Raw genomic sequence first — 23,566 nt, 5'->3', positions numbered from 1 at the left:
CAGATGCGCTGATTTATCAGTTCAGAGCTCTTAACATCTCAGCACACATCTCCTCTAGTGAGGAAGACAGGCTGTACACTAGATATTTTACACCCAAGGCCAAACTTAAGTATCTGGCACCTCTATGCAATGCAGTTTTATATTTATGTACGTATAAATATTCACCTAACGGAGAAGGAAAACATTATTTATATTCAACAATGATTCTACGATATTACCAACAGAGGGCGAAATCTAACCTGTGACAAAGACAGAATAGTAGACAATCCTGTTTGTATGTAAATATAACAGTAGCCAGTATATGGCTAATAAATCATCTTGGACTGAGCTAAATGATGCCGTTTTTACAACTATTCCAATTTTTCTATCTTATATTATTTATATTCAAAAAATATATATCTAGTGTTTTCCAATATACATATTCAATTAAAAAATCAGTGATTGATAAACTGTGGTTATTTTCTTAGCATTTTGCTTTTCTGTTACTGGTTTTTTAGCACTTGTCTTGAATCAAGTAGCAAGTTTGCATTTTTGAAAGAAAAAACATAAACAAAATTATTTACCCTAAACATTATAAAGTGCACAGCTATAGAAGTGGCAAATGTCAGGAGTGCCTGAGTGGCTCAGATGGTTGAGCATTTGACTCTGTTTCAGTTCAGGTCATTATCTTGGGGTCATGAGATCGAGCCCCATATCAGGCTGTATGCTTGGCATGAAGTCTGCTTGGGATCTTCTCTCTCTCCCTCTGTCCCTACCACCCTGCATTCTCTCTCTCTCTCTCTCTAAAATAAAATAAACCTTTTAAAAAAATAAATAAATAAATGAATAACGGGCGCCTGGGTGGCTCAGTCCGTTAAGCCTCAGACTCTTGATTTCAGCTCAGGTCATGATCTCAGGATCATGGTATCAAGCCCCCACACTGGCAAGGAATCTGCTGGCGATGTGCTCTGTCACTCTCCCTCTGCCCCGCCCCCCTGCTCTCTCTCCAATAGATGAATAGATTTTTAAAAAATAAAATAAATAAAAATTTTAAAATTAATAAATAAAAATGGCAAATAGTCTTAAGCACAACACACAATAAAAAACTATCAAATTACAATTCCAAGTTCTATTAGAAAATAAAAAATAGCAAATATTGAAAAAGCAAATGTTGAAGTCAATACAGAAGTATAAGAAACAAACTGAAAGAGTGTCCTGAAGTAAAACACTTAAACATTAGTAAGAACCATTATAACAACTGATTAGGACACACTTACCTTTCTACACATTGTAAAAAGTATTTCTAAATGCTTTGGATTAGATAATAAAGTATCTGTATCTATTGTCACATAATTATGCAGGAGAGGCATCATATCTGGAAAAAAAAATTCAAAAGCCCAATGAGACTTGAGTGACAAGAATAGAAATAAATTATTCCCACTGAAACCACATTCTGTAGCACCCACACATTACTATCTTCCCTCACAACCACAAAATGCTAGTAACAACAGTGACAGATCTGCTCTTCCTAGACGAGGAAGATGTGGATCAGAAAGATTAAAATGCTCATCTTTTATTATAGTGAGTGTTCTCAATTTTTGTCTTTTTCTCCATAGGAGTCATCACCATTCGACAAACTGTGTATTTTCTTGCTTATCTGTGTGCTCCCCACCTTCCCCGTTCCCCCCATCCAACTAGAAGGGAAGCGTCAAAAGAGCACGCACTATTTTGCTCACTGCTACACTGCTATGCTTAGAACAGTTCTGGGAATATAGACAGCATTCAGAAAATAGTAATTCAATTAACGTATGGGTATATGTGCTGACTGCAAACTGATTTAAGATACAACAGGAAACACACCCCCTTGTACTGCCTGTATTCCTGGAGCTGTAAAACACTGCTCCGATAGCACCACCCTTTACTCAACAGGGAAAGAACAAGGATTTTCTGATTAGTAGTGGAATCATGTGAGTCTTTATGTCAACCGCCAAAGGAAATAATGTCTAGACACAGAAAAGCAAAAATGTTAGATGGTCAAAGCCATACCTGTAAAGTATTCAAAACAATCCTGCTGAAAAACCTCATATAATATACCTAGCAGCTGCCACATCTGAGGGGAAATACCATGGCAGGTTAAACTATATGCCAGTGAAAGAATTTCTTCATAGAATTCTAGAAGGAAGAAAATCTCTAGTTAGAATGCTAGAAAAGAGCAAAAATTAACCACAGAGACCACAGATAGGAAGATTTAGGTTATCCACTCGCATACATTCCTCTCACACATAACATACGTCGGGCACCCCCTCATTGGCATTCCCATCTTCAGCTACCTCTATTTGCCACCTTCCCTTTCTTACCAAGATCTGCCCCCTACCCAGTCAGATGGCACAAAAATTTGTTTTTGCTAAACTCACCCATAATACTGGAAATATATGTGTGTGTGTGTGTGTGTGTGTGTGTGTGTGTGTGTGTGTGTTAAGACTTTATTTGTCAGAGAGAGCACAAGCAGGGAGAGTGGCAGGTAGAGGCAGAGGGAGAACAGGCTCCCTGCTGAGCAAGGAGTCCCATGAAGGACTCAATCCCAGCACCCTGGGATCATGACCTGAGACAAGACAGATGCTTAACTGACTAAGCCACACAGGCTCCCCAGGAATATGTATATTTTTGATACTGTGTAATAATAAAATATAGTTTATACTTCTAAAGTTGTATCAGAAATGGATACAAGAAGAAAGAGACTGTTGTCTATCTCTCATGCACAGAATTTTTAAATTATAAATAATTAATATTCTTCGGGAAGCTTAATTATGCTAGGCTAAAATATCTTCCAGCCTCACATATATTTACAAACTATATTCTGGACCGTATTTTGTCAATTTACAAGACAATTATACCCACTAGAAAAAATCCAAAGGAATGCTCTTATATTTGCAGATATGTCTTTGTTATTACCCTCTGTCAAAAGGAAATCATATCTAAACACACAATGAGAAAACACAATTCTCAATACAAAATTTTCAAATAAATCCTACCACGTCACTAAGCAAAAGTCTTTTAACTTCAAAGGTTTTTTCCCTCTTTTTTAAAAGGTACTAGGTACACCTGGGTGGCTCAGTGCGTTAAACATCAGACTCTTGATTTCCTTTTGGCTCAGGTCATGATCTCAGGGTCGTAAGATTGAGTCCTACATCAGACTCTGTGCTGAGCGTGGTGCCTCCTTAAAATTCTCTATCTCCCTCTCCCTCTGCACTGCCCTGCAACTTGTGCGCTCTCTCTCTCAAAAAAACTTTTTAAATCTTTAAAAAAATAAAAGAAACTAATATTCACCCTGCGAGCATTTGGAGTTCTTTTGTAACATTATTTAAAACAACATATTCAAAAGCTAGTAGACAGATACTTGCCTTACCAAGAGTAATTTGGAAATCACAGATATTGGGAAATAATTTGTTACATAAGATAATCACTTGAAAAGCAGCACTATCTGAATATGAAATATCTGAAAGTTCTGTTTATCACCATCCCACACTTTGTATATGATGAAAGGAGAGCAAATGCCTCTTCCTAATATGAAGCCTAAAGACAGAAATGTGGCCAAGATTTCCTTGCACAGCCTTGACAGCTTCAGCATGTGTGCAAGACCCAGCCACCCTGATGCTGAAGACCAGGCCTTTGAAACTTGATAGAGAAATGAGAAAGCGCAAAGCTGTTGCAGATTACTTTTCGTGGCCATGCTGGAGTCTGACTGCGGTGGACAGCAGTACAGAACCCCAAGAGGTCTCCTCAGCAGAACACTACCAGGGCACAGTCCTGCTGGCTCCAGTCAACTCCAGTCTCCCCATGGATTCAGTGAGCTAAATTCCATTTACACCTGAATGCACCAAAAGTTATTTCAACTATTCTCAACCAAGAAGACTAACTGTTAGGGAAGGATGGTTGTACTGACTTTGACTCCCTAAGATAAAACAGTTGAAGCGGTAATAGTCAATCCTGGCTTCTAATAATAAATGAAACTTTAAGAGTAAATTAGCAATGAAAACAGGCCAGGGAAAAAAGAGAAGTGGGACAATGGAAAGAGAGTAGACCATGGACACAAATGAAGTCAGGCTGCTGGGGTAAAGGTCCTGGAATAACAGAGTGATCCTATGACATCTTACCAAACAAATATACATAACATTTTTTTTTTTTAATCTAAGATCCTGTATGGCCAAATATCAGTTCAAAATGGGCCACTAACAGGGTGCCTGGGTGGCTAAGTCGTTAAATGTCTTCCTTCAGCTCAGGTCATGATCCCAGGGTCCTGGGATTGAGTCCCCACATCAGGTTCCCTATTCAGCGGGAAGCCTACTTCTCCTTCTCCCACTCCCCTGCTTATATTCCCTGTCTCACTGTCTCTCTCTGTCAAATAAATAAATAAAACCTTTAAAAAATAAAGAAAGAAAAAAAAAATGGGCCATTAACATTACATTACAGCTAAAAATGTAAAAAAGACCATCCATCACCTTAGGGCTAGGGATGGGATATCAGACAGGAATTGGGGCCATGCTTTCTCCTCTACCCACTGCATCCAAAACTCAGCCCATTTCCTTAACACGCTGATGTTGCAATTGCTCAAATCAAACAGCTGGTATAGGCAGATTAGAAGGCTGGTATAAACTACTTCTCTTTGCCTTACTGCATGATTTCACTCCTCAGGGTTACTTTACTTTAAATTTAAGTGGAGAATCTTCAGTTACAATCTCTTCCATGAATAAGGGGATCAGTGAATATATTTTTTGCTTATCAGAATCTCTAGGGTTATGGTCCAGATATGTCATTTTAACTGGTTCCAGGGAATTCTTTATGCACCCCAAAGTTTGAGAACTAGTGCTTTAAAGCAATGATTTCAAGGAAGGAGGAGGTACCCTTAGCAGTGTACAAGATAATCCACTCAGGAGGGAAAATAATGTATTACAATACTTTATGTATATAGATGTTTAATCCCATCCTTTTACATTTCTATTTTTATGGATGTAAATGTAATTTACTAACATATGTATATTGCCTACAATATGCATTCAAATATTATCCACCTATATTAGAAGTGCATGCTTAATTTGTTACTAATGGTATGAATGATAAAAAGCTGGGAGACAACTGGTCTTAAACAGTCACCTGCTTCTCTTCCACCTCTGTTTGCACACTATAGAGGCTGCCTCTATAGTATATACATGCCCACATGACTTGGGGCTGCCACCTTCAAAAAAACACCTTGGAAAAACAAGCCTCCTCTACAAATTCCCCATCAGTCTGTAACATCCTGATTCTATTAGTTACTCATTCTATTCAGAAGTCAGGCACTATAATATAACAGAACAACAATCATTTCATTTCATACTTCTGATTGGACATAGGTCTGTTATTTCACATTTTTCAATTCCAGAGTAAAGTAACCTCACCTAAACCTCATTCCAGTTCTTCCTTTCTAAAAATGTAAAAACTTAAAGTTCTCTGTCCTTTAAAAATTCAAGGACAAAAATTCTTTATTGGATGTATTAAATTTTTCCCTAAATGAAAACACAGATATCTAATACTAGAAAGTATATCCAGAAACATAAGAGAATGCAAGCTTTTTTTCCTCAAACTTATCCATATTGTTGAATTTGAAGGGCTAAAAGTGTACTTTAAGTTCACCAAATTAAAGAATATCAGTTTACCTTTTCACTCTATCTTTAACTTACCAATTACATGTTTCTGTAAAACAAGATCAATGATCCGTAGACAGATATTCTCTAACTGCTGAGTAACCTAAAGATAAATTTAAACATTTAGTTTAAAATTCACCATGACAACCCTTAATCTATTAATATTAGCCCAATAAAAATACCAAAGGGATTTTCTTGAGAGAAGTTGACAATTCTAAATTTCAAGAGAAAAATAGAACCAAGAAATTCTGAAAAGTAAACTAATGATAAAAGTGGGAGTTAAGTCCATAATAAAATTACAAATTAAATTAGTTCCTTACCTCATATTTTATACCAAAATAAGTTCCTAACAAATGAAAGATTTCAATGTGAAAATGTGGGCCATAAGAATACTAGAAGAGGGGCACCTTGGTGACTCAGTGGGTTAAAGCCTCTGCCTTCGGCTCAGGTCATAATCCCGGGGTCCTGGGATCAAGCCCTGCATCGAGCTCTCTGCTCGGCAGGGAGCCTGCTTCCCCCTCTCTCTCTGCCTGCCTCTCTGCCTACTTGTGATCTCTGTCAAATAAATAAATAAAATATTTAAAAAAAAAAAAAGAAAGAATACTAGAAGAGGAGGGGGAGGAGCAAGATGGTGGAGGAGTAGTAGGAGACTGAAATATCATCAGGTCTCAAGAATTCAGCTACATAGTCATCAAACCATTCCGAACACCTACAAACTCAACAGGAGATAGAACAAAAGAAGAGTAACAATTCTAAGAATAGAAAATCAACCACTTTCCGGAAGGCAGGACATACAGAGAAGTGAATCTGAAGCTCCAGGAAGATAGACCGTTGGGGGAATGGCCAGCTCCCAGCAAGTGAGAGAGCAGAGGAGCCCAAAATCAGAACTTTTGGAAGTCTGCTCCATTGAGGGGCACTGCTCTAAAGACTAAGCGGGGATGGAGCCCTTGAGGGGACAGTGCAGACTCAGGACCCTTCAGGACTCATGTCACAAGAAGACCAGAGTGTCTGCGTGTGGCAGACCTGACAGGTATCGGAGCAGGGAAGCTGGCTCCAGAGACAGAGCCGGAGCCAAGGAGTGAGCTCTCAACCCTGGGTTATCTTAAACTGTGATCCAAGGCACAGTTGGGCCACTGCTCTTCCATCAGGGACCCCACAAGTGGCAGATCTAGAAAGAACTTCTCCTTCTTCCCCAGGGAGGAGCGGGGCGGGAGCACATGGCAGGAATTGGCTGTGTTTGGAGACTCCAAACGGGGTCGTGAGCCAGATATAGAAATGCTCCATCACAGCCTATGAGCTTGGAGTAGGGCTGGGGACCAGGGAGATAGGAGGGATTGACTGCTTTTCTCTGAGGGCGCACTGAGGAGTGGGGCCCCAAGCTCTTAGCTCCTATGGGGCCGGAGATTGGGAGGCCGCCATTTTCATTCCCATCCTCCAAATCTGTACGGAAAGTGGTCAGGGAACAAAAGCTGCCAAGAGTGAACCAGAACTGGCAAGGGGGGTGCAATTCCGCCTCGGGCAAAGACATTTGAGAATCACTACAACAGGCCCCTCCCCCAGAGGATCCGCAAAGATATCCAGCTGAGACCAAGTTCACCAGAGCTAGAGGAACTATGAACTCCAGAGCTACGGGAAAGCAACTATAGAATTCATGGCTTTTTTCCCATGATCCTTTAGTCTTTCTAACTTAATTTTTTTTTAATTTAATTTTTTCTAGGGGTCACCTTGGTGGCTTAGTGGTTGGGTGTCTGCCTTTGGCTCAGCTCATGAGAGAGGGTCCTGGGACTGAGCCCTACATCAGGCTCTGCTCAGTGGAAAGCCTACTTCTCCCTCTCCCACCCCCTCGCTTGTGTTCCCTCTCTCCCTGTATCTCTCCCTGTCAAATAAATAAATAAAATCTTTAAAAATAATAATTTTATTTTTTTCTTATTCTATTTTTTTAATTTATCCTCTTTCCTATTTTAATGTTTTTTAACTATTTTATCGTATCAAAACCTTTTTAAAAATCTTTTGTAATCTTCATTGTTATAGTCATATTTTATCCCTTCATTGTATGTAACCTTATTTTTTGTATACATATAGGTTCTTTTTTCCTTTGAAATTCTGGGATACAATTTCTTCTAACAGATCAAAATATACCCTAAATCTAGTACATGACTTTGTTCTAGTCCCCAGCCTGATCATTCCTTCCTCTTTTTTTTTTTCTTTTTCAACCAACTTCTTACCAATTCCTTTTTTAGAATTTTTTTTTTAAAAAGATTTTATTTATTTGACAGAGAGACACAGAGAGAGAGGGAACACAAGCAGTGGGAGTGGGAGAGGGAGAAGCAGGCCTCCCGTCGAGCAGGGAGCCCAATGCGGGCCTCGATCCCAGGACCCTAGGATTATGACCTGAGCTGAAGGCAGACACTTAATGACTGAGCCACACAGTCGCCCTTTTTTAAATTTTCATCTTTACACTCATATTCCATCCCTTCATCATGCTTACCCTTATTTTTATATATAAGTTTTCCTTTCTTTAAAATTTTGGGAGGTAGTTTCTTCTAACAAACCAAAATATACCCAAAATCAAGTATGTGGCTCTGTTCTATTCACCAGTCTAATATATATATTTTTTTCTTTTTTTCCCCCTATCTTCTCCCCCCAGATTCAGGTCTCTTCTGATTTGATGATATTTCCCTCCTATCTCCCTGGTCCCCAGCCCCACTCCAAGCTCACAGGCTGTGATGGAGCATTTCTATCTCTGGTGCACGACCCCATTTGAAGTCTCCAAAAATATAGTGTATATTTTTCTGGGGTTGTTGCTACCGTTTTAGTATTTTGTTCACTCATTCATCTATTCTTATCTGGATAAAATAACAAGGCAGAAAAACTCACCACAAAAAAGAACAAAAGGCAGTATCGATGGCTATGGACCTAATCAATACAGACAGCAATAGGTCAGAAGTAGAGCTCAGAATGATGATTATCAAGGTGCTAGCTGGGCTCGAAAAAGCATGGAAGACACTAGTGAACCCCTTTCTAGAGAAACAAAAGAACTAAATCTAACGAAGTTGCAACAAAAAAGCTATTAATGAGGTGCAATAAAAAAATGGAGGCTCTTACTGCTAGGATAAATGAGGCAGAAGAGAGAATTAGTGATACAGAAGACCAAATGATGGAGAATAAAGAAGCTGAGAAAAAGAGAGACAAACAACTACTGGACCACAAGGGGAGAATTCGAGAGATAAGTGATACCATAAGATGAAACAGTATTAGAACAATTGGGATCCCAGAAGAAGAAGAAAGAGAGAGAGGAGGAAGGTATACTGGAGCAAATTATAAAATAGAGAATCTCCATAATATGGCAAAGGGAACAAGCATCAAAATCCAGGAGGCACAGAGAACCCCCATCAAAATCAATAAAAACAGGTCCACACCCCATCATCTAATAGCAAAACTTACAGGTCTCAGTGACAAAGAGAAAATCCTAAAAGCAGCTCAGGACGAGAGGTCTCTAACATACAATGGTAGAAATAATAGATAGACAGCAGACCTATCCACACAGACCTGGCAGGCCAGAAAGGACTGGCATGATGTATTCAGAGCATTAAACAAGAAAAATATGCAGACAAGAACACTATATCCAGCTATGCTGTCACTGAAAATAAAAGGAAAGATAAAAAGCTTCTAGGACAAAAAAATTTAAAAGAATTTGCAAACACCAAACCAGCCCTACAGGAAATACTGAAAGGGGTCCTCTAAGCAAAGAGAGGGCCTAAAAGTAATGGGCCAGAAAGGAACAGAAACAATATATGTAACTGTCACCTTACAGATAATTCAATGGCACTAAATTCATATCTTTCAATAGTTACCCTGAATATAAATGCGCTAAATGCCCCAATCAAAAGACACAGGGTGTTAGAATGGATAAAAAACAAGACCCATCGATATGCTGTCTACAAGAAACTCATTTTAGACCCAAAGACACATCCAGATTTAAAGTGAGGGGGTGGAAAATAACTTAGCATGCTAATGGACATCAAAAGAAGCTAGGGTGGGAATCCTTATATCAGATAAATTAGATTTTAAGCCAAAGAATATAATAAGAGATAAGAAAGGACACCATATCATACTTAAAGGGTCTGTTCAACAAGAAGATGTAACAATTTTAAATATCTATGCCCCTAACATAGGAGCAGTCAATTATATAAAACAATTAATAACAAAATCAAAGAAACACATCAACAATAATACAATAATAGTAGGGACTTTAACAGCCCCCTCACTGAAATGGACAGATCATCTAAGCAAAAGATCAACAAGGAAATAAAGGCTTTATTTTTATTTTAAAGATTTTATTTATTTATTTGACAGAGAGAGAGAGAGAGATCGTAAGTAGGCAGAGAGGGGGCGGTAAGCAGGCTCTCTGCTCAGCAGGGCTCGATCTGAGGACCCTGAGATCATGACCTGAGCCAAAGGCAGAGGCTTAACCCACTGAGCCACCCAGGCGCCCCAGGAAATAAAGGCTTTAAATGACACACTGGACCAGATGGACATCACAGATATATTCAGAACATTCCATCCCAGAGCAACAGAATGCACATTCTTCTCTAGTGCACATAGAACATTCTCCAGAATAGATCCCATTCTGGGTCACAAATCAGGTCTCAACCAGTACCAAAAGACTGGGATCATTCCTGGCATATTTTCAGACCACAGTGCTCTGAAACTAATACTTAATGACAAGAGGAAATTTGGAAAGAACCCAAATACATGGAGGCTAAAGAGCATCCTACAAAGAATGAATGGGTCAACCAGGAAATTAAAGAAGAATTTTAAAAATTCATGGAAACAAATGAAAATGAAAACACAACTGTCCAAACTCTCTGGGACACAGCAAAGGCAGTTCTGAGAGGAAAGTATATAGTAATGCAAGGCTTTCTCAGGAAACAAGAGAGGTCTCAAGTACACAATCTAACCCTACTCCTAAAGGAGCTGGAGAGAAAACAACAAAGAAAGCCTAAACCCAGCATTAGAAGAGAAATCATAAAGTTCAGAGCAGAAATCAATGAAATAGAAACCAAAAGAACAGTAGAACAGATCAACAAAACTAGGAGCTGGTTCTTTGAAAGAATTATTAAGATTGATAAACCCTGGCTAGATTTATCAAAAAGAAAATATAAAGGGCCCAAATTAATAAAATCATGAATGAAAGAGGAATGATCACAACCAACACCAAAGAAATACAAACAACTGTAAGAACATACTATGAACAACTATACACCAGCAAATTGGACAATGTGGAAGAAATGGATGCATTCCCAGAGACATATAAACTACCAAAACTGAGGCAGGAGAAATAGAAAACCTAAACAGACCCATAACCAGTAAGAAGATTGAAGGAGTCATCCAAAATCACCCAAAAAACAAGAGCCCAGGGTCAGACGGCTTCCCAGGGGAATTCTACCAAACATGCAGGAAGAATTAATACCTATTCTCCTGAAACTGTTCCAAAAACTAGAAATGGAAAGAAAACTTCCAAACATATTTTATGAGATTCATTTCATGAGGCCAGCATTACCTTGATCCCAAAACCAGACAAAAACCCCACCAAAAAGAATTACAGACCAATATCCCTGATGAATACAGATGCAAAAATTCTCACCAAAATACTAGCCAATAGGATCCAACAGTACATTAAAAGGATTATTCACCATGACCAAGTGGGATTTATTCCTGGCCTGCAAGGCTGGTTCAACATCCACAAATCAATGTGATACAAGACATTAATAAAAGAAAAATCAAGAATCATAGGATCTTCTCAATAGATGCTTTAAAAGCATTTGACAAAGTACAGCATCCTTTCTTGATCAAAACTCTTCATAGAGTGTAGGCATAGAGGGTACATACCTCAATAAAGCCATCTATGAAAAACTCACAATGAATATCATTCTCAATGGGGAAAAGCTGAGAGCTTTTCCCTTAAGGTCAGAAACACGGCAGGACTGTCCACTATCATCACTGCTATTCAACATAGTATTAGAATCCTAGCCTCACCAGTCAGACAACAAAAAGAAATGAAAGGCATCCAAATTGGCAAAGAAGTCGTCAAACTCTCACTCTGTGCACATGATAGGATACTTTATGTGGAAAAGCCAAAGACTCCACTCCAAAACTGCTAGAACTCATACAGGAATTCAATAAATTTGCAGGACATAAAATCAATGCACAGAAGTAGCTGTATTTCTATACACCAACAGCAAGACAAAAGAAAGAGAACTTAAGGACTCGATCCCATTTACAACTGCACCCAAAACCATAAGCTACCTAGGAATAAACCTAACCGAAGAGGCAAAGAAAGTACTCATGAAAGAAAGTGAGGAAGACACAAAGAAATGGAAAAACATTCCATGTTCATGGATAGTAAGAACAAATATTGTGAAAATGTCTACACTGCCTAAAGCAATCTATATATTTAACACAATCCCTATCAAAATACCACCAACTTTTTTCACAGAGATGGAACAAAAAATCCTAAAATTTATATGAAACAAGAAAAGACCCTGAATAGCAAGAGCATGAATGTTGAAAAAGAAAATCAAAGTTGGTGGCATCACAATTCCAGACTTCAAGCTCTAATACAAAGCTGTCATTATCAAGACAGTATGGCACTGGCACAAAAACAGACACAGAGATCAATGGAACAGAATAGAAAGCCCAGAAACAGACCCTCAACTCTATGGTCAACTAATCTTCGACAAAGCAGGAAAGAATGTCCAATGGAAAAAAGACAGTCTCTTCAACAAATGGTGTTGGCAAAGTGGAACAACCACATGCAGAAAAATGAAACTGGACCATTTCCTTACACCACACATGAAAATAGGCTCAAAATGGATGAAGGGCCTCAATGTGAGACAGGAATCCATCAAAATCCTTGAGGAGAACACAGGCAGCAACTTCTTCAACCTCAGCCGCAGCAATTTCTTCCTAGAAACATCTCCAAAGGCAAAGGAAACAAGGGCAAAAATGAACTATTGGGACTTCATCAAGATAAAAAGCTTTTCCACAGCAAAGGAAACAGTCAACAACATCAAAAGACAAGCAACAGGATGGGAGAAGATACTTGCAAATGACATGCGAGATAAAGGGCTAGTATCCAAAATGTATAAAGAACTTATCAAACTCAACACCAGAAAGAACAAATAATCCAATCAAGGCAGAAGACATGAACAGACATTTCTGCAAAGAAGACATCCAAATGGCCAACAGACACATGAAAAAGTGCTCAACATCACTCGGCACCAGGGAAATATAAATCAAAACCACAGTGAGATACCACCTCACACCAGTCAGAATGGCTAAAATTAACAAGTCAGGAAATGACAGATGTTGGCAAGGATGTGGAGAAAGGGGAACCCTCCTACACTGTTGGTGGGAATGCAAGCTGGTGCAGCCACTCTGCATGGCTGCATGGAGGTACGGCATGGAGGTTCCTCAAAAAGTTGAAAATAGAGCTACCCTATGACCCAGCAATCGCACTACTGGGTATTTACCCTAAAGATACAAATGTAGTGATCCAAAGGGGCATGTGCACCCAAATGTTTATAGCAGCAATGTCCACAATAGCCAAACTATGGAAAGAACCTAGATGTCCATCAACAGATGAATGGATAAAGAAGATGTGGTATATATATACAATGGAATACTAAGCAGCCATCAAAAAAACCCCAAAATCTTGCCATTTGCAATGACGTGGATGGAACTAGAGAGTATTATGCTTAGCAAAATTAGTCAATTAGAGAAAAGCAATTATTATATGAGATCTCTGATATGAGGAATTTGAGAGGCAGGGTGGGGGATCGTGGGAGGGGTAGGGAGGGAAAAAATGAAACAAGATGGGATTGAGAAGGAGACAAATCATAAGAGACTGTTAATCTCACAAAACAGAGAGTTGCAGGGGGTAGGGGGGAAGGGAGAGGGTGGCTGGGTTATGGACATTGGGGAGGGTATATGCTACGGTGAGTGCTGTGAAATATGTAAGCCTGATAATTCACAGACCAGTACCCCTGGGGCAAATAACACATTACACAGTAGTAAAAAAAGAAAAAAGAAATATATATATATATATATATATATTTATCAGAAGAAAGGAAAAGAGGTTGTGTATGATCCTGAAGATGGAAAATGGCTCAATGCACAGAAATCAGAAATAAATATATCAAAGCACTTCATTTCAAAAATGAGTATCTGCATGGAGTAGGGGGAAATCAAACATAAATGAAAAATGGAGGGAATTATTTTCAAATAGTATCACAAAGATCAAATTCCCTTCCATGAAATCAAATCAACAGAAAAAAAGGCAAAGGTTATAAAAAAGAAATATAAACAGACCTTAAGCTTTTAACAAGATGTTCACTCAAATACATGGGAAGAGTACAAATTCTAAGCTCCAGATTACCACTTTTCACCTATCAGTCTTGTAATGATTAAAAAGTACGGGGCCGGGAAGAGAGACACTGCTGTCCATTGATTTGGGAAGTATAAGTTGGCTAAGTCAGCAGTATCTCTCAAGCTTACTCATACATACATCCTTTGACCCAACAATTCCACTTCAAGGACTTTGCTCTCCAGATATATTATTACCTGTGCGAATGACATGTAAAAGGCCACTAACTACAGTAAACATTTGTGATCAGTATCCACCAAGGTTCCATTTATGGACAGTTAAAGGGACAGTTAATTTATATTCATTCATGAGGGACCAGTTGAATACCCTTGACATAGCATATAAAGGAATATTATGCAACTACTAAAAATATTTAACATTAGTGACTCATGTGGAAGGATCACCAAGATATAATTCAAAAATGGCAGATAAAAACTGTACGTTATTGGGAATGCATTGAAAGTACAGATTGCTCTAGCAGTATAGACATTTTAACAATGTTTATTCTTCCAATCCATGAGCATGGAATGCTCTTCCCTCTTTTTGTGTCTTCTTTAATTTCTCTCATGAGTGTTCTGTAGCTCCTCGAGTACAGATCCTTTACCTCTTTGGTTAGGTTTATTCCCAGGTGTCTTATGGTTGTTGGTGCTATAGTAAATGGAATCGATTCTCTCATTTCCCTTTCTATATTTTCATTGTTAGTGTATAAGAAAGCAACTGATTTCTGTACATTGATTTTGTATCCTGCCACGTTACTGAATTGCCGTATGAGTTCTAGTAGTTTGGGGGTGGAGTCTTTTGGGTTTTCCATATAAAGTATCATGTCAACTGTGAAGAGAGTTTGACTTCTTCACTGGTAATTTGAATACCTCTTATCTCTTTTTGTTGTCTGATTGCTGTTGCTAGGACTTCTAATACTATGCTGAACAACAGTGGTGAGAGTGGCCATCCTTGACGTGTTCCTGATCTCAAAGGGAAGGAAGGCTGTCAACTTTTCCCCATTGAGGATGATACTCGTTGTGGGGTTTTCATAGATAGATTTTATGAAGTTGAGGAATGTTCCCTCTATCCCTATACTTTGAAGCGTTTTAATCAGGAATGGATGCTGTATCTTGTCAAATACTTTTTCTGCATCAATTGAGAGGACCATGTGGTTTTTCTCTCTTCTCTTATTGATTTGTTCTATCACATTGATTGATTTGCGAAGGTTGAACTACCCTTGCATCCCGGAGATAAATCCTACCTGGTCACGGTGGATAATCGTTTTAATGTACTGTTGGATCCTATTAGCTGGGATCTTGTTGAGAATCTTAGCATCCATATTCATCAGGGATACTGGTCTGAATTTCCACCTTCTAAGACTCCTTGGTGGGGTCTTTGCCTGGTTTGGGGATCAGAGTAATGCCGGCTTCATAAAGAGTCTGGAAGTTTTCCTTCTGCTCCAGTTGTTTGAAACAACTTCAGGAGAACAGGTATTATTTCTTCTTTGAATGTTTGGTAGAATTCTCCAGGGAATCCGTCAGGTCGTGGGCTCTTGTTTTTTGGGAGGTTTTTGATCACTGCTTCAATCTTGTTACTAGATATTGGTCTATTCAGGTTGTCAATTTCTTCCTGATTCAGCTTTGGAAGTTTATAGGTTTCCAGGAAGGCATACATTTCCTCTAGGTTGCTTAACTTATTGGCATATAACTGTTGATAATAATTTCTTTTTTTTTAAGATTTTATTTATTATTTCTGATGATTGTTTCTATGTCCTTGATGTTTGCTGTGATCTCTCCCTTTTCATTCATAATTTCACTGGCATTTTTCAAAAAGCTGGAACAACTCTAAATTTGTATGGAACCAGAAGAGATTCTGAATTGCTAAGGAAATGTTGAAAAAGAAAAACAAAACTGGGGGCCTCACATTGCCTGATTTCAAGCTTTACTACAAAGCTGTGTTCACCAAAACAGCATGGTACTGACACAAAAACAGACACACAGACCAGGGGAACAAAGTAGAGAGCCCAGATAAGGACCCTCAACTCTATGGGCAAATAATCTTCGACAAAGCAGGAAAAAACATACAGTGGAAAAAAAGACAGTCGCTTCAATAAATGTGCTGGGAAAACTGGACAGCTATGTGTAGAAGAATGAAATTCGACCATTTGCTTACACCATACACAATGATAAACTCAAAATGGATAGAAGACCTCTACGTGAGGCAGGAATCTATCAAAATCCTAGAGGAGAACATAGGCAGTAACCTCTTCGACATCGGCCACAGCAACTTTTTTCAAGATAGGTCTCCAAAGGCAAAGGAAACAAAAGTGAAAATGAACTTTTGGGACTTTATCAAGATCAAAAGCTTCTGCACAGCAAAGGAAACAGTCAACAAAACAAAGCGGCAACCCACAGAATGGAAGAAGATATTCGCAAATGACACTACAGACAAAGGGCTGATATCCAAGATCTACAAAGAACTTCTCAAACTCAACACACACAAAACAGATAATCATGTCAAAAAGTGGGCAGAAGACAGGAATAGACTTCTCCAATGAAGACATACAAATGGCTAACAGACACATGAAAAAATGTTCATCATCATTAGCCATCAGGGAGATTCAAATCAAAACCACATTGAGATACCACCTTACACCAGTTAGAATGGCCAAAATTAACAAAACAGTAAACAATGTGTGTTGGAGAGGATGTGGAGAAAGGGGAATCCTCTTACACTGTTGGTGGGAATGCAAGCTGGTGCAGCCACTTTGGAAAACATTGTGGAGATCTCAAAAAATTAAAAATAGAGCTACCCTATGACCCAGCAATTACACTACTGGGTATTTACCCAAAGATACAGATGTAGTGAAAAGAAGGGTCATCTGTATGAATGGCCGCAGTCACCAAACTGGAAAGAACCAAGATGCCCTTCAATGGACAAATGGATAAAGAAGATATGGTTCATATATACAATGGAGTATTATGCCTCCATCAGAAAGGATGAATATCCAACTTTTGTATCAACATGGATGGGACTGGAGGAGATTATGCTGAGTGAAGTTAAGTCAAGCAGAGAGAGTCAAGTACCATATGGTTTCACTTACTTGTGGAGCATAGGGAGTAACACAGAAGACATGGGGAGATGGAGAGGAGGAGTGAGTTGGGGAAATTGGAGGAGGAGAAGAACCATGACAGACTGTGGACTCGGAGAAACAAACTGAGGGTTTTGGAGGGGAGGGGGATGGAGGGTTGGGTGAGCCTGGTGGAGGGTATTGCGGAGGGCACGGATTGCATGGAGCACTGGGTGTGGTGCATAAACAATGAATTTTGGAACACTGAAAAGAAATAAAATTTTAAAAAACCAAAACTTTATGCTATTTTATTTTCATAAAAGAAAAATATACACATTCTTTTGCTTAGCTATTACAATAGAAAAAAAAAATCTTTGGAAGGATACAAAGACCTCATTAGGGAGCTACCTCCAGAGAGAACTAGATCTGGGGAGCTGAGGGAGAAAGTGAATTTTCACTGTCCTTTCACACCTTTTGGATTTTTCAACATATGTTGTACTAAATATTTTTTAAGTAAATAAAAATTAAATTCCATCATGGGTTACATTTTTCATCTGAGTCTCCTATTTCAAGTTTGGGGCATATTCTCTGAATATTCAGTTTTAAAGTACTGTATTAAATAATCAACATATGTTGCCATCGTGGACACGAAACCACCAGAATGGCTGCCAGTTGTAAATAATTGATACACTTATTTATCACTGCATACTCCTGAAAACCAGCCCTGGAAAGAGATATATGTGCAGTAACATTATCTGGAAGAATATACAATAAATGCTAACAACAAATGTTAAAAAAAAATAAATAGAAAAAAAAATACAGTCTTAAAGTTCAAATGCTCCAAAATTCTCCCAGTTTACAAATTTGTCAATATATTTAAAACCATTAAAGCAAAACTGCATATGCATAAGCATCTGGTTTAAATTTCTAATTCTGTTCTGCATACATTAAGTGTTTGTGCAAGTATTCATACACAAGTGATTTTTCCTTTTAAGGAAGGATTCTTCTCAACGTTTGCTTTTAATAAGTCAAAGTTCAAGATCAGAACAGGCAGTCAGGAGACCAAGATTCCAGCCCTTGTTTTGCCTCTAATTGTCTATGATCTTGGTAAAGCCACTTACTGAAGGCTTTCAGGTTTGTTTTTTTGTTTTTGTTTTTTTCCATCTGTAGATAAGGAAGCTGGATTTGATTAGTGCTCAACTTTAAACCATGCCTCCTTTGATAATCACAGTAAGTTCACATCTCCTTTACTTGAAATGCAAAATAAATTTAACATCAAAAGTAAAAAAATTGAAAGGAAAGGTAAAATACAATTTTATTTTCAAACTGATCCTGCTGCTCATTTTTTTTCCTGAGGCTCATTTTACTACTGCCTATCCTCCACACACACATACTCTGTAAACTGGACTAGGGGATTTCTCAGGCATCGCCACATTTAAAATACAAGTTCTGCATATAAGGCAAAAGAATTATCCTCAAGTATACTTGTTCTAATTTAATTTGGAGCATTTCACTGTTCTGAATGGCCCATACAATTTTAACAAAGATTCAAAAATAAAACAAAATAACAAATATGGAAGTAAAAATTCACATTTAGCCTTTTAGGTGAAGGAGGCCTGCCCAGGAGAAGACTATCAAAACTGCTTTTAAGAATCTGGTAATCAGGGGGGCACCTGGGTGGCTCAGTGGGTTAAGCCTCTGTCTTCGGCTCAGGTCACGATCTCAGGGTCCCGGAATCGAGTCCCGCATCGGGCTCTCTGCACAGTGGGGAGCCTGCTTCCCCCTCTCTCTCTGCCTGACTCTCTGCCTACTTGTGATCTCTGTCAGTCGAATAAAGAAAAATCTTTAAAAACAAACAAACAAACGAAAAAAAGAATCTGGTAATCAGGGCACCTGGATGACTCAGTCATTAAGTGTCTGCTTCAGCTTAGGTCATGATCTAATAATTGATGATCGATCCTTGGGATCGAGCCCCTCATTGGGCTCCCTGTTCAGTCGGAAGCCTGCTTCTCTCCCTCTCCCACTCCCCCTACTTGTGTTCCCTCTCTCACTCTCTGTCAAATAAACAAATAAAATCTTTTAAAATAAAAAAATATATTTTTTTAAAAAGAATCTGGTAATCTTCCATTGGTACATGATAAACACAGGATAAATCAACAGCCACAGGGTTTAACAATGCTATTTAAAGAACCAGCACCTGCTTCCTAAGTCACACTGTACGAAACAGGAGCTTCTGCCATTCTGCTTAAGCAAGTCAGCTTAAGCTCACAGAAGTAACAAACTCAAATCTGATTTAAGGAGAGACTATGTAATGCCTGGGAAGGACAGCAGAAGGTCTCGGGTGGAGATGAATGGATATATTATCAGAATAATCTGACTATAAACCCAAAAGTCTGTGGCAGTGAGCAGATTCCTCAATACTACCTGAACTTGTTTTCCACTTCTGCACAAGAACACCATCAATTTACCTGCTCTAGTGATCTCAAAGTAACATTAGTAAAATTCTATCCGCTAATACAGGGGAAAGCTCTTAACTATCTGCACAAATTCTTTTCTCAATATTCTTCTGGAATTCAGTTTAGGAAAGATTCTTTTCCCAATATTCTTCTGGAATTCAGTTTAGGAAAGAAAGCTCTTCTTCCCTTCCATTCTCATGATGGTTGTTACATTTGAATTTCATTTAGGAAAGAAATGAATTCAGTTTAGGAAAGAAAGCTCTTCTTCCCTTCCATTCTCATGATGGCTGTTACATTTGAATTTCATTCCATTATTTAATAACTGCCACTGTGAATGAATGGCTATCTCTCTATCAAGAAGACTAGACTGTGGGTTCCACAAGCCAGAGCTCATGTCTTACTCAATTTGATATTCCCCAACAACCTAGTTTAGAATATGATAAACGAAACTCAGTTTAGTACAAAGGAATATACTATGTATCTTACAACATGTTAATATTCCCCCCTTCAATTATTTTAGAATGTTCCTTTGATATTTGAAAGTAACTTTTAAAATCTAGCAAAATAACAAAATAGCTAGTTTAAAGTCATGCCCATTGATCACATAAATTTCAGTTAATGTTATTAAAATGACATAATAAAACACAAAGAAATCGCACCTCTTTATGATCTTCTACAACTGTCAAGATAGTATCAATAGTATGTAAAATTCCCATAGCCATTACTGTTTTGTCCTCAATTTCTTCATATTCATCACTTTGAAGAACTTTGCCAAATATCTCAGCCTATGAACATAACATATACACATTCAAAAATCAGTACTGTTATACCCACCCCTTGCTGTTGTTATAAGTTAATAAAAGGGCAATGGCACTCACACTTGCTCACACTTAAGTTACACACATTGCTGAGTAAATCAATGATAGAAATGGTCATGTTTTAAATATGTGACATTTTTTTCCTTAACTAATCACTAGAGTGGAATATACAATAGTTACAACAATTAGATAGCTATTTTTTAACTTCTGGTTATCATTAAACAAATAAACCCAAAGTCTGTGAAAAGTGAAATCTAGCAATACTCAAATGAAAAATTTAATAGAAGGTAAAAGACAAAATCAAGAGATCACCAGGAAAATGAAACAAAAAAGACAGACAGACATGGAAGACAGGAGAAAAAAGGTAGAAAAATAAAGACTCAGTCCTGACCCCATATCCAATATCAGACTTACAGAACGGGGGGGAGGGGAAATGGTAGGGAGAAATTAACCAAATAAGTAATTCAAGAAGTTGCCCAAAACTGAAAGAAATTAGTTTCCAGATTCAAGCTCAGAAAGTGAATATTTAGAAGGCTCATATCAAAGCACATCATTATAAAATCTCAGAATACTACAGATGAAATAATCTCAATGTTATTAGATTTAAGTCTAATTAACTACAGAAACTAACAACTGTCAGAATTATTAGAGCAAACACTTTTATATTAACATTTCAATTGCTTATAAAACTAAATTTCAAATTTTGGAATTTAATTTATTCAGGTAAGTCAAAGCTTTAATTTTTATTATTCAAGGCTGAATTTACATTCAAACTAACATAAACCTCTGCCCATTCTTACCAAATGTTGGGTCATATCAACAGCAATTGAGGCTACTTCTTGACTATATTCACATATCATCTTCTGGATGACATTAGTAACATCATCATTTTCAGTCTCTCTAACAATGTGCAACAGCTCCTGCATGATAGGCCTTACGTGTGGCTTCATATATTCCTTAGCTAATGCAATAAAACAAACAAAAATCAGCAAACACTTAGGCATTCGCAAGTGGTTAAAGGAATTAACATGGTCACATGAAGTGACATAGACTAATAGATTCTTGGCAGATACATGCTCTATGGTAAGTAAGACACAAAGCTATCCCAAAATGATCTTCACCAATATATCCATCTCCCTGTAAGTAATTAGGAGTATTCAATCCTACACATGGGAAAGAACTGTCCTACCCAAAATGCCAAGAACTTTCACTGAGAAATGCTCATTATACAAATGCTCTATTACCAGCATGACTTATGGGACATATATATGACATCAAGATACAAGCATAAAAAATCATGTAGATAAAAACTATGCCCAATATTGATGGTGCCCATTCCCCACCACATATCCTTGTACAATGTTCACTGAAACACTGCTGAATGAAAGTAAACTAGGCTCATATTCTTCATAAAACTGAATTTACTTCCAAAGGTTTACCTGAACTTTAAATGATAGTCTTCTAAACAAACAAATGATTTATCTGTGTTATCACTCACTAAAAATACCACTTGCTACTTTCGGAACTAGTAGAATCACAGAATCCTAGAGTGGAAAGGACACCTGAGGCCATCCAGTCCAAACCCCTGAATTTAAATATACGGCTATCTAACCCTTGACACAGCAACCGAGTAGCGGAATCAAAACTAGACACCAGGTCTCTTGATTCCCAGTCTACCCCAGGGCCCAACGGTAACCAACTTATTTCCTAATCTAAAACTTTTCTGGAGGGGCGCCTGGGTGGCTCAGTGGGTTAAAGCCTCTGCCTTTGGCTCAGGTCATGGTCCCGGGGTGCTGGGATTGAGCCCCACATCGGGCTCTCTGCTCTGCAAGGAGCCTGCTTCCTCCTCTTTCTCTGCCTGCCTCTCTGCCTACTTGTGGTCTCTCTCTGTCAAATAAATAAATAAAATCTTTAAAATAAAAAAAAATAAAACTTTTCTGGAAACCAGTCAATAGGAACTCCTAAAAAGAGGAAGAATAAACTCCTATGAAATTGTGAGGGGGCAAAGGTTCAGAAATCTAAACCCTGAACCTTAAGACATCGAGAATCATCCTTATTAGAGAAGTAAGTAAAGCAACTATTTGAGAAGACAATGTAAAAATAAAAATAGAATAAACTTTCTAAAAGGTATTTTTGGCTTTACCTTGTGTCTGGTTAGAAATTAATGACTGGAGAGCAAGGGCAGCTTCAACTTTGACAGGCATCTCCTTATCTTCAATCAGGCTCTTCTTTGCCAGTTCAACTGCATTTCTTAGATTAAGCTCATTATGAAACTTCAGAGAACTGAATGCATGAAGTACCCAGCAGGACTATGTTAGAAGAAGTTAAGTAGGGAACTATTAGGATTATGGCATTCTATAATAAAATCATGCATAAAGGAACTTCTTACTAAGTAAAATATTGTTAACTCTACCAAGTACTATTTGTTTTGGGAGGGTAGCATATTAGCCTCAGTTGCTAACTTCTGGATCTCCCGTTTTTTTATTTAAAAAGGCAGTTTTGGGGCACCTAGGTGGCTCAGTGGGTTAAGCTGCTGCCTTCGGCTCAGGTCATGATCTCAGGGTCCTGGGATCGAGCCCCGCATCGGGCTCTCTGCTCAGCAGGGAGCCTGCTTCCTCCTCTCTCTCTGCCTGCCTCTCTGCCTGCTTGTGATCTCTCTCTGTCAAATAAATAAATAAAATCTTTAAAAAATAATAAAAAATAAAAATAAAAAAATAAAAAGGCAGTTTTGTAACTTCTAAATTATCTATATGCATTTTTCACAAGGAAAAGAAAATGGAACCAAGTTGAAGTGTCTCTGAAAAAAGAAATCCTGTTCAAGGTTGATAAATCCTATGAATCATAATTAATTTGTTATTTAGTTACATGTAAGAGCTACTACAAACCAGTGTTTGACTTTCATTTGCTGGCCTTCACAGCAAACAAATGAAACATTATTTTCCCTTACCAGCATCAGGACTTAGCAAGCTTCCTTTTTTTCTTTCTTTCTTTTTTTTTTTTTTCCTCATATAAGGTATGAAGAATTTTTAACCTTCTAGAGGTTACCAAATTTTAAACCATTAGATCACAGAATCCTATTATTACTTTAATTCTCTATATACATAAAACATACAAGGAATGGTAATTTGAATTACCAAAGACTTTTTAGCAAG

The 23,566-nt window shown here is 38.0% G+C and overlaps 1 protein-coding gene across 3 annotated transcripts in view; it reads right to left on the bottom strand.

Moving 5' to 3' along the window:
* IPO8 (importin 8) overlaps positions 1–23,566 on the bottom strand; it is a 75,232-nt gene that overhangs the window by 20,499 nt on the left and 31,167 nt on the right. For 2 of the 3 annotated variants that reach the window (XM_032855158.1, XM_032855160.1), the window contains 6 exons: positions 22,558–22,723; positions 21,215–21,375; positions 20,256–20,381; positions 5,697–5,763; positions 2,026–2,151; positions 1,257–1,354 (listed from right to left, as the gene is read on the bottom strand). In XM_032855158.1, coding sequence (XP_032711049.1) covers positions 1,257–1,354; positions 2,026–2,151; positions 5,697–5,763; positions 20,256–20,381; positions 21,215–21,375; positions 22,558–22,723 — 744 coding nt within the window. The remainder of the gene's footprint in view (positions 1–1,256; positions 1,355–2,025; positions 2,152–5,696; positions 5,764–20,255; positions 20,382–21,214; positions 21,376–22,557; positions 22,724–23,566) is intronic. The other variant, XM_032855159.1, reaches the window with a different exon arrangement.

Source organism: Lontra canadensis, unplaced genomic scaffold (assembly GCF_010015895.1).
Source record: "Lontra canadensis isolate GAN:19392208 unplaced genomic scaffold, GSC_riverotter_1.0 scaffold9, whole genome shotgun sequence".
Classification (NCBI taxonomy): domain Eukaryota; kingdom Metazoa; phylum Chordata; class Mammalia; order Carnivora; family Mustelidae; genus Lontra; species Lontra canadensis.
Note: the sequence above shows the minus strand (reverse complement) of the source record. Positions and strands in the feature narration are given on the sequence as shown.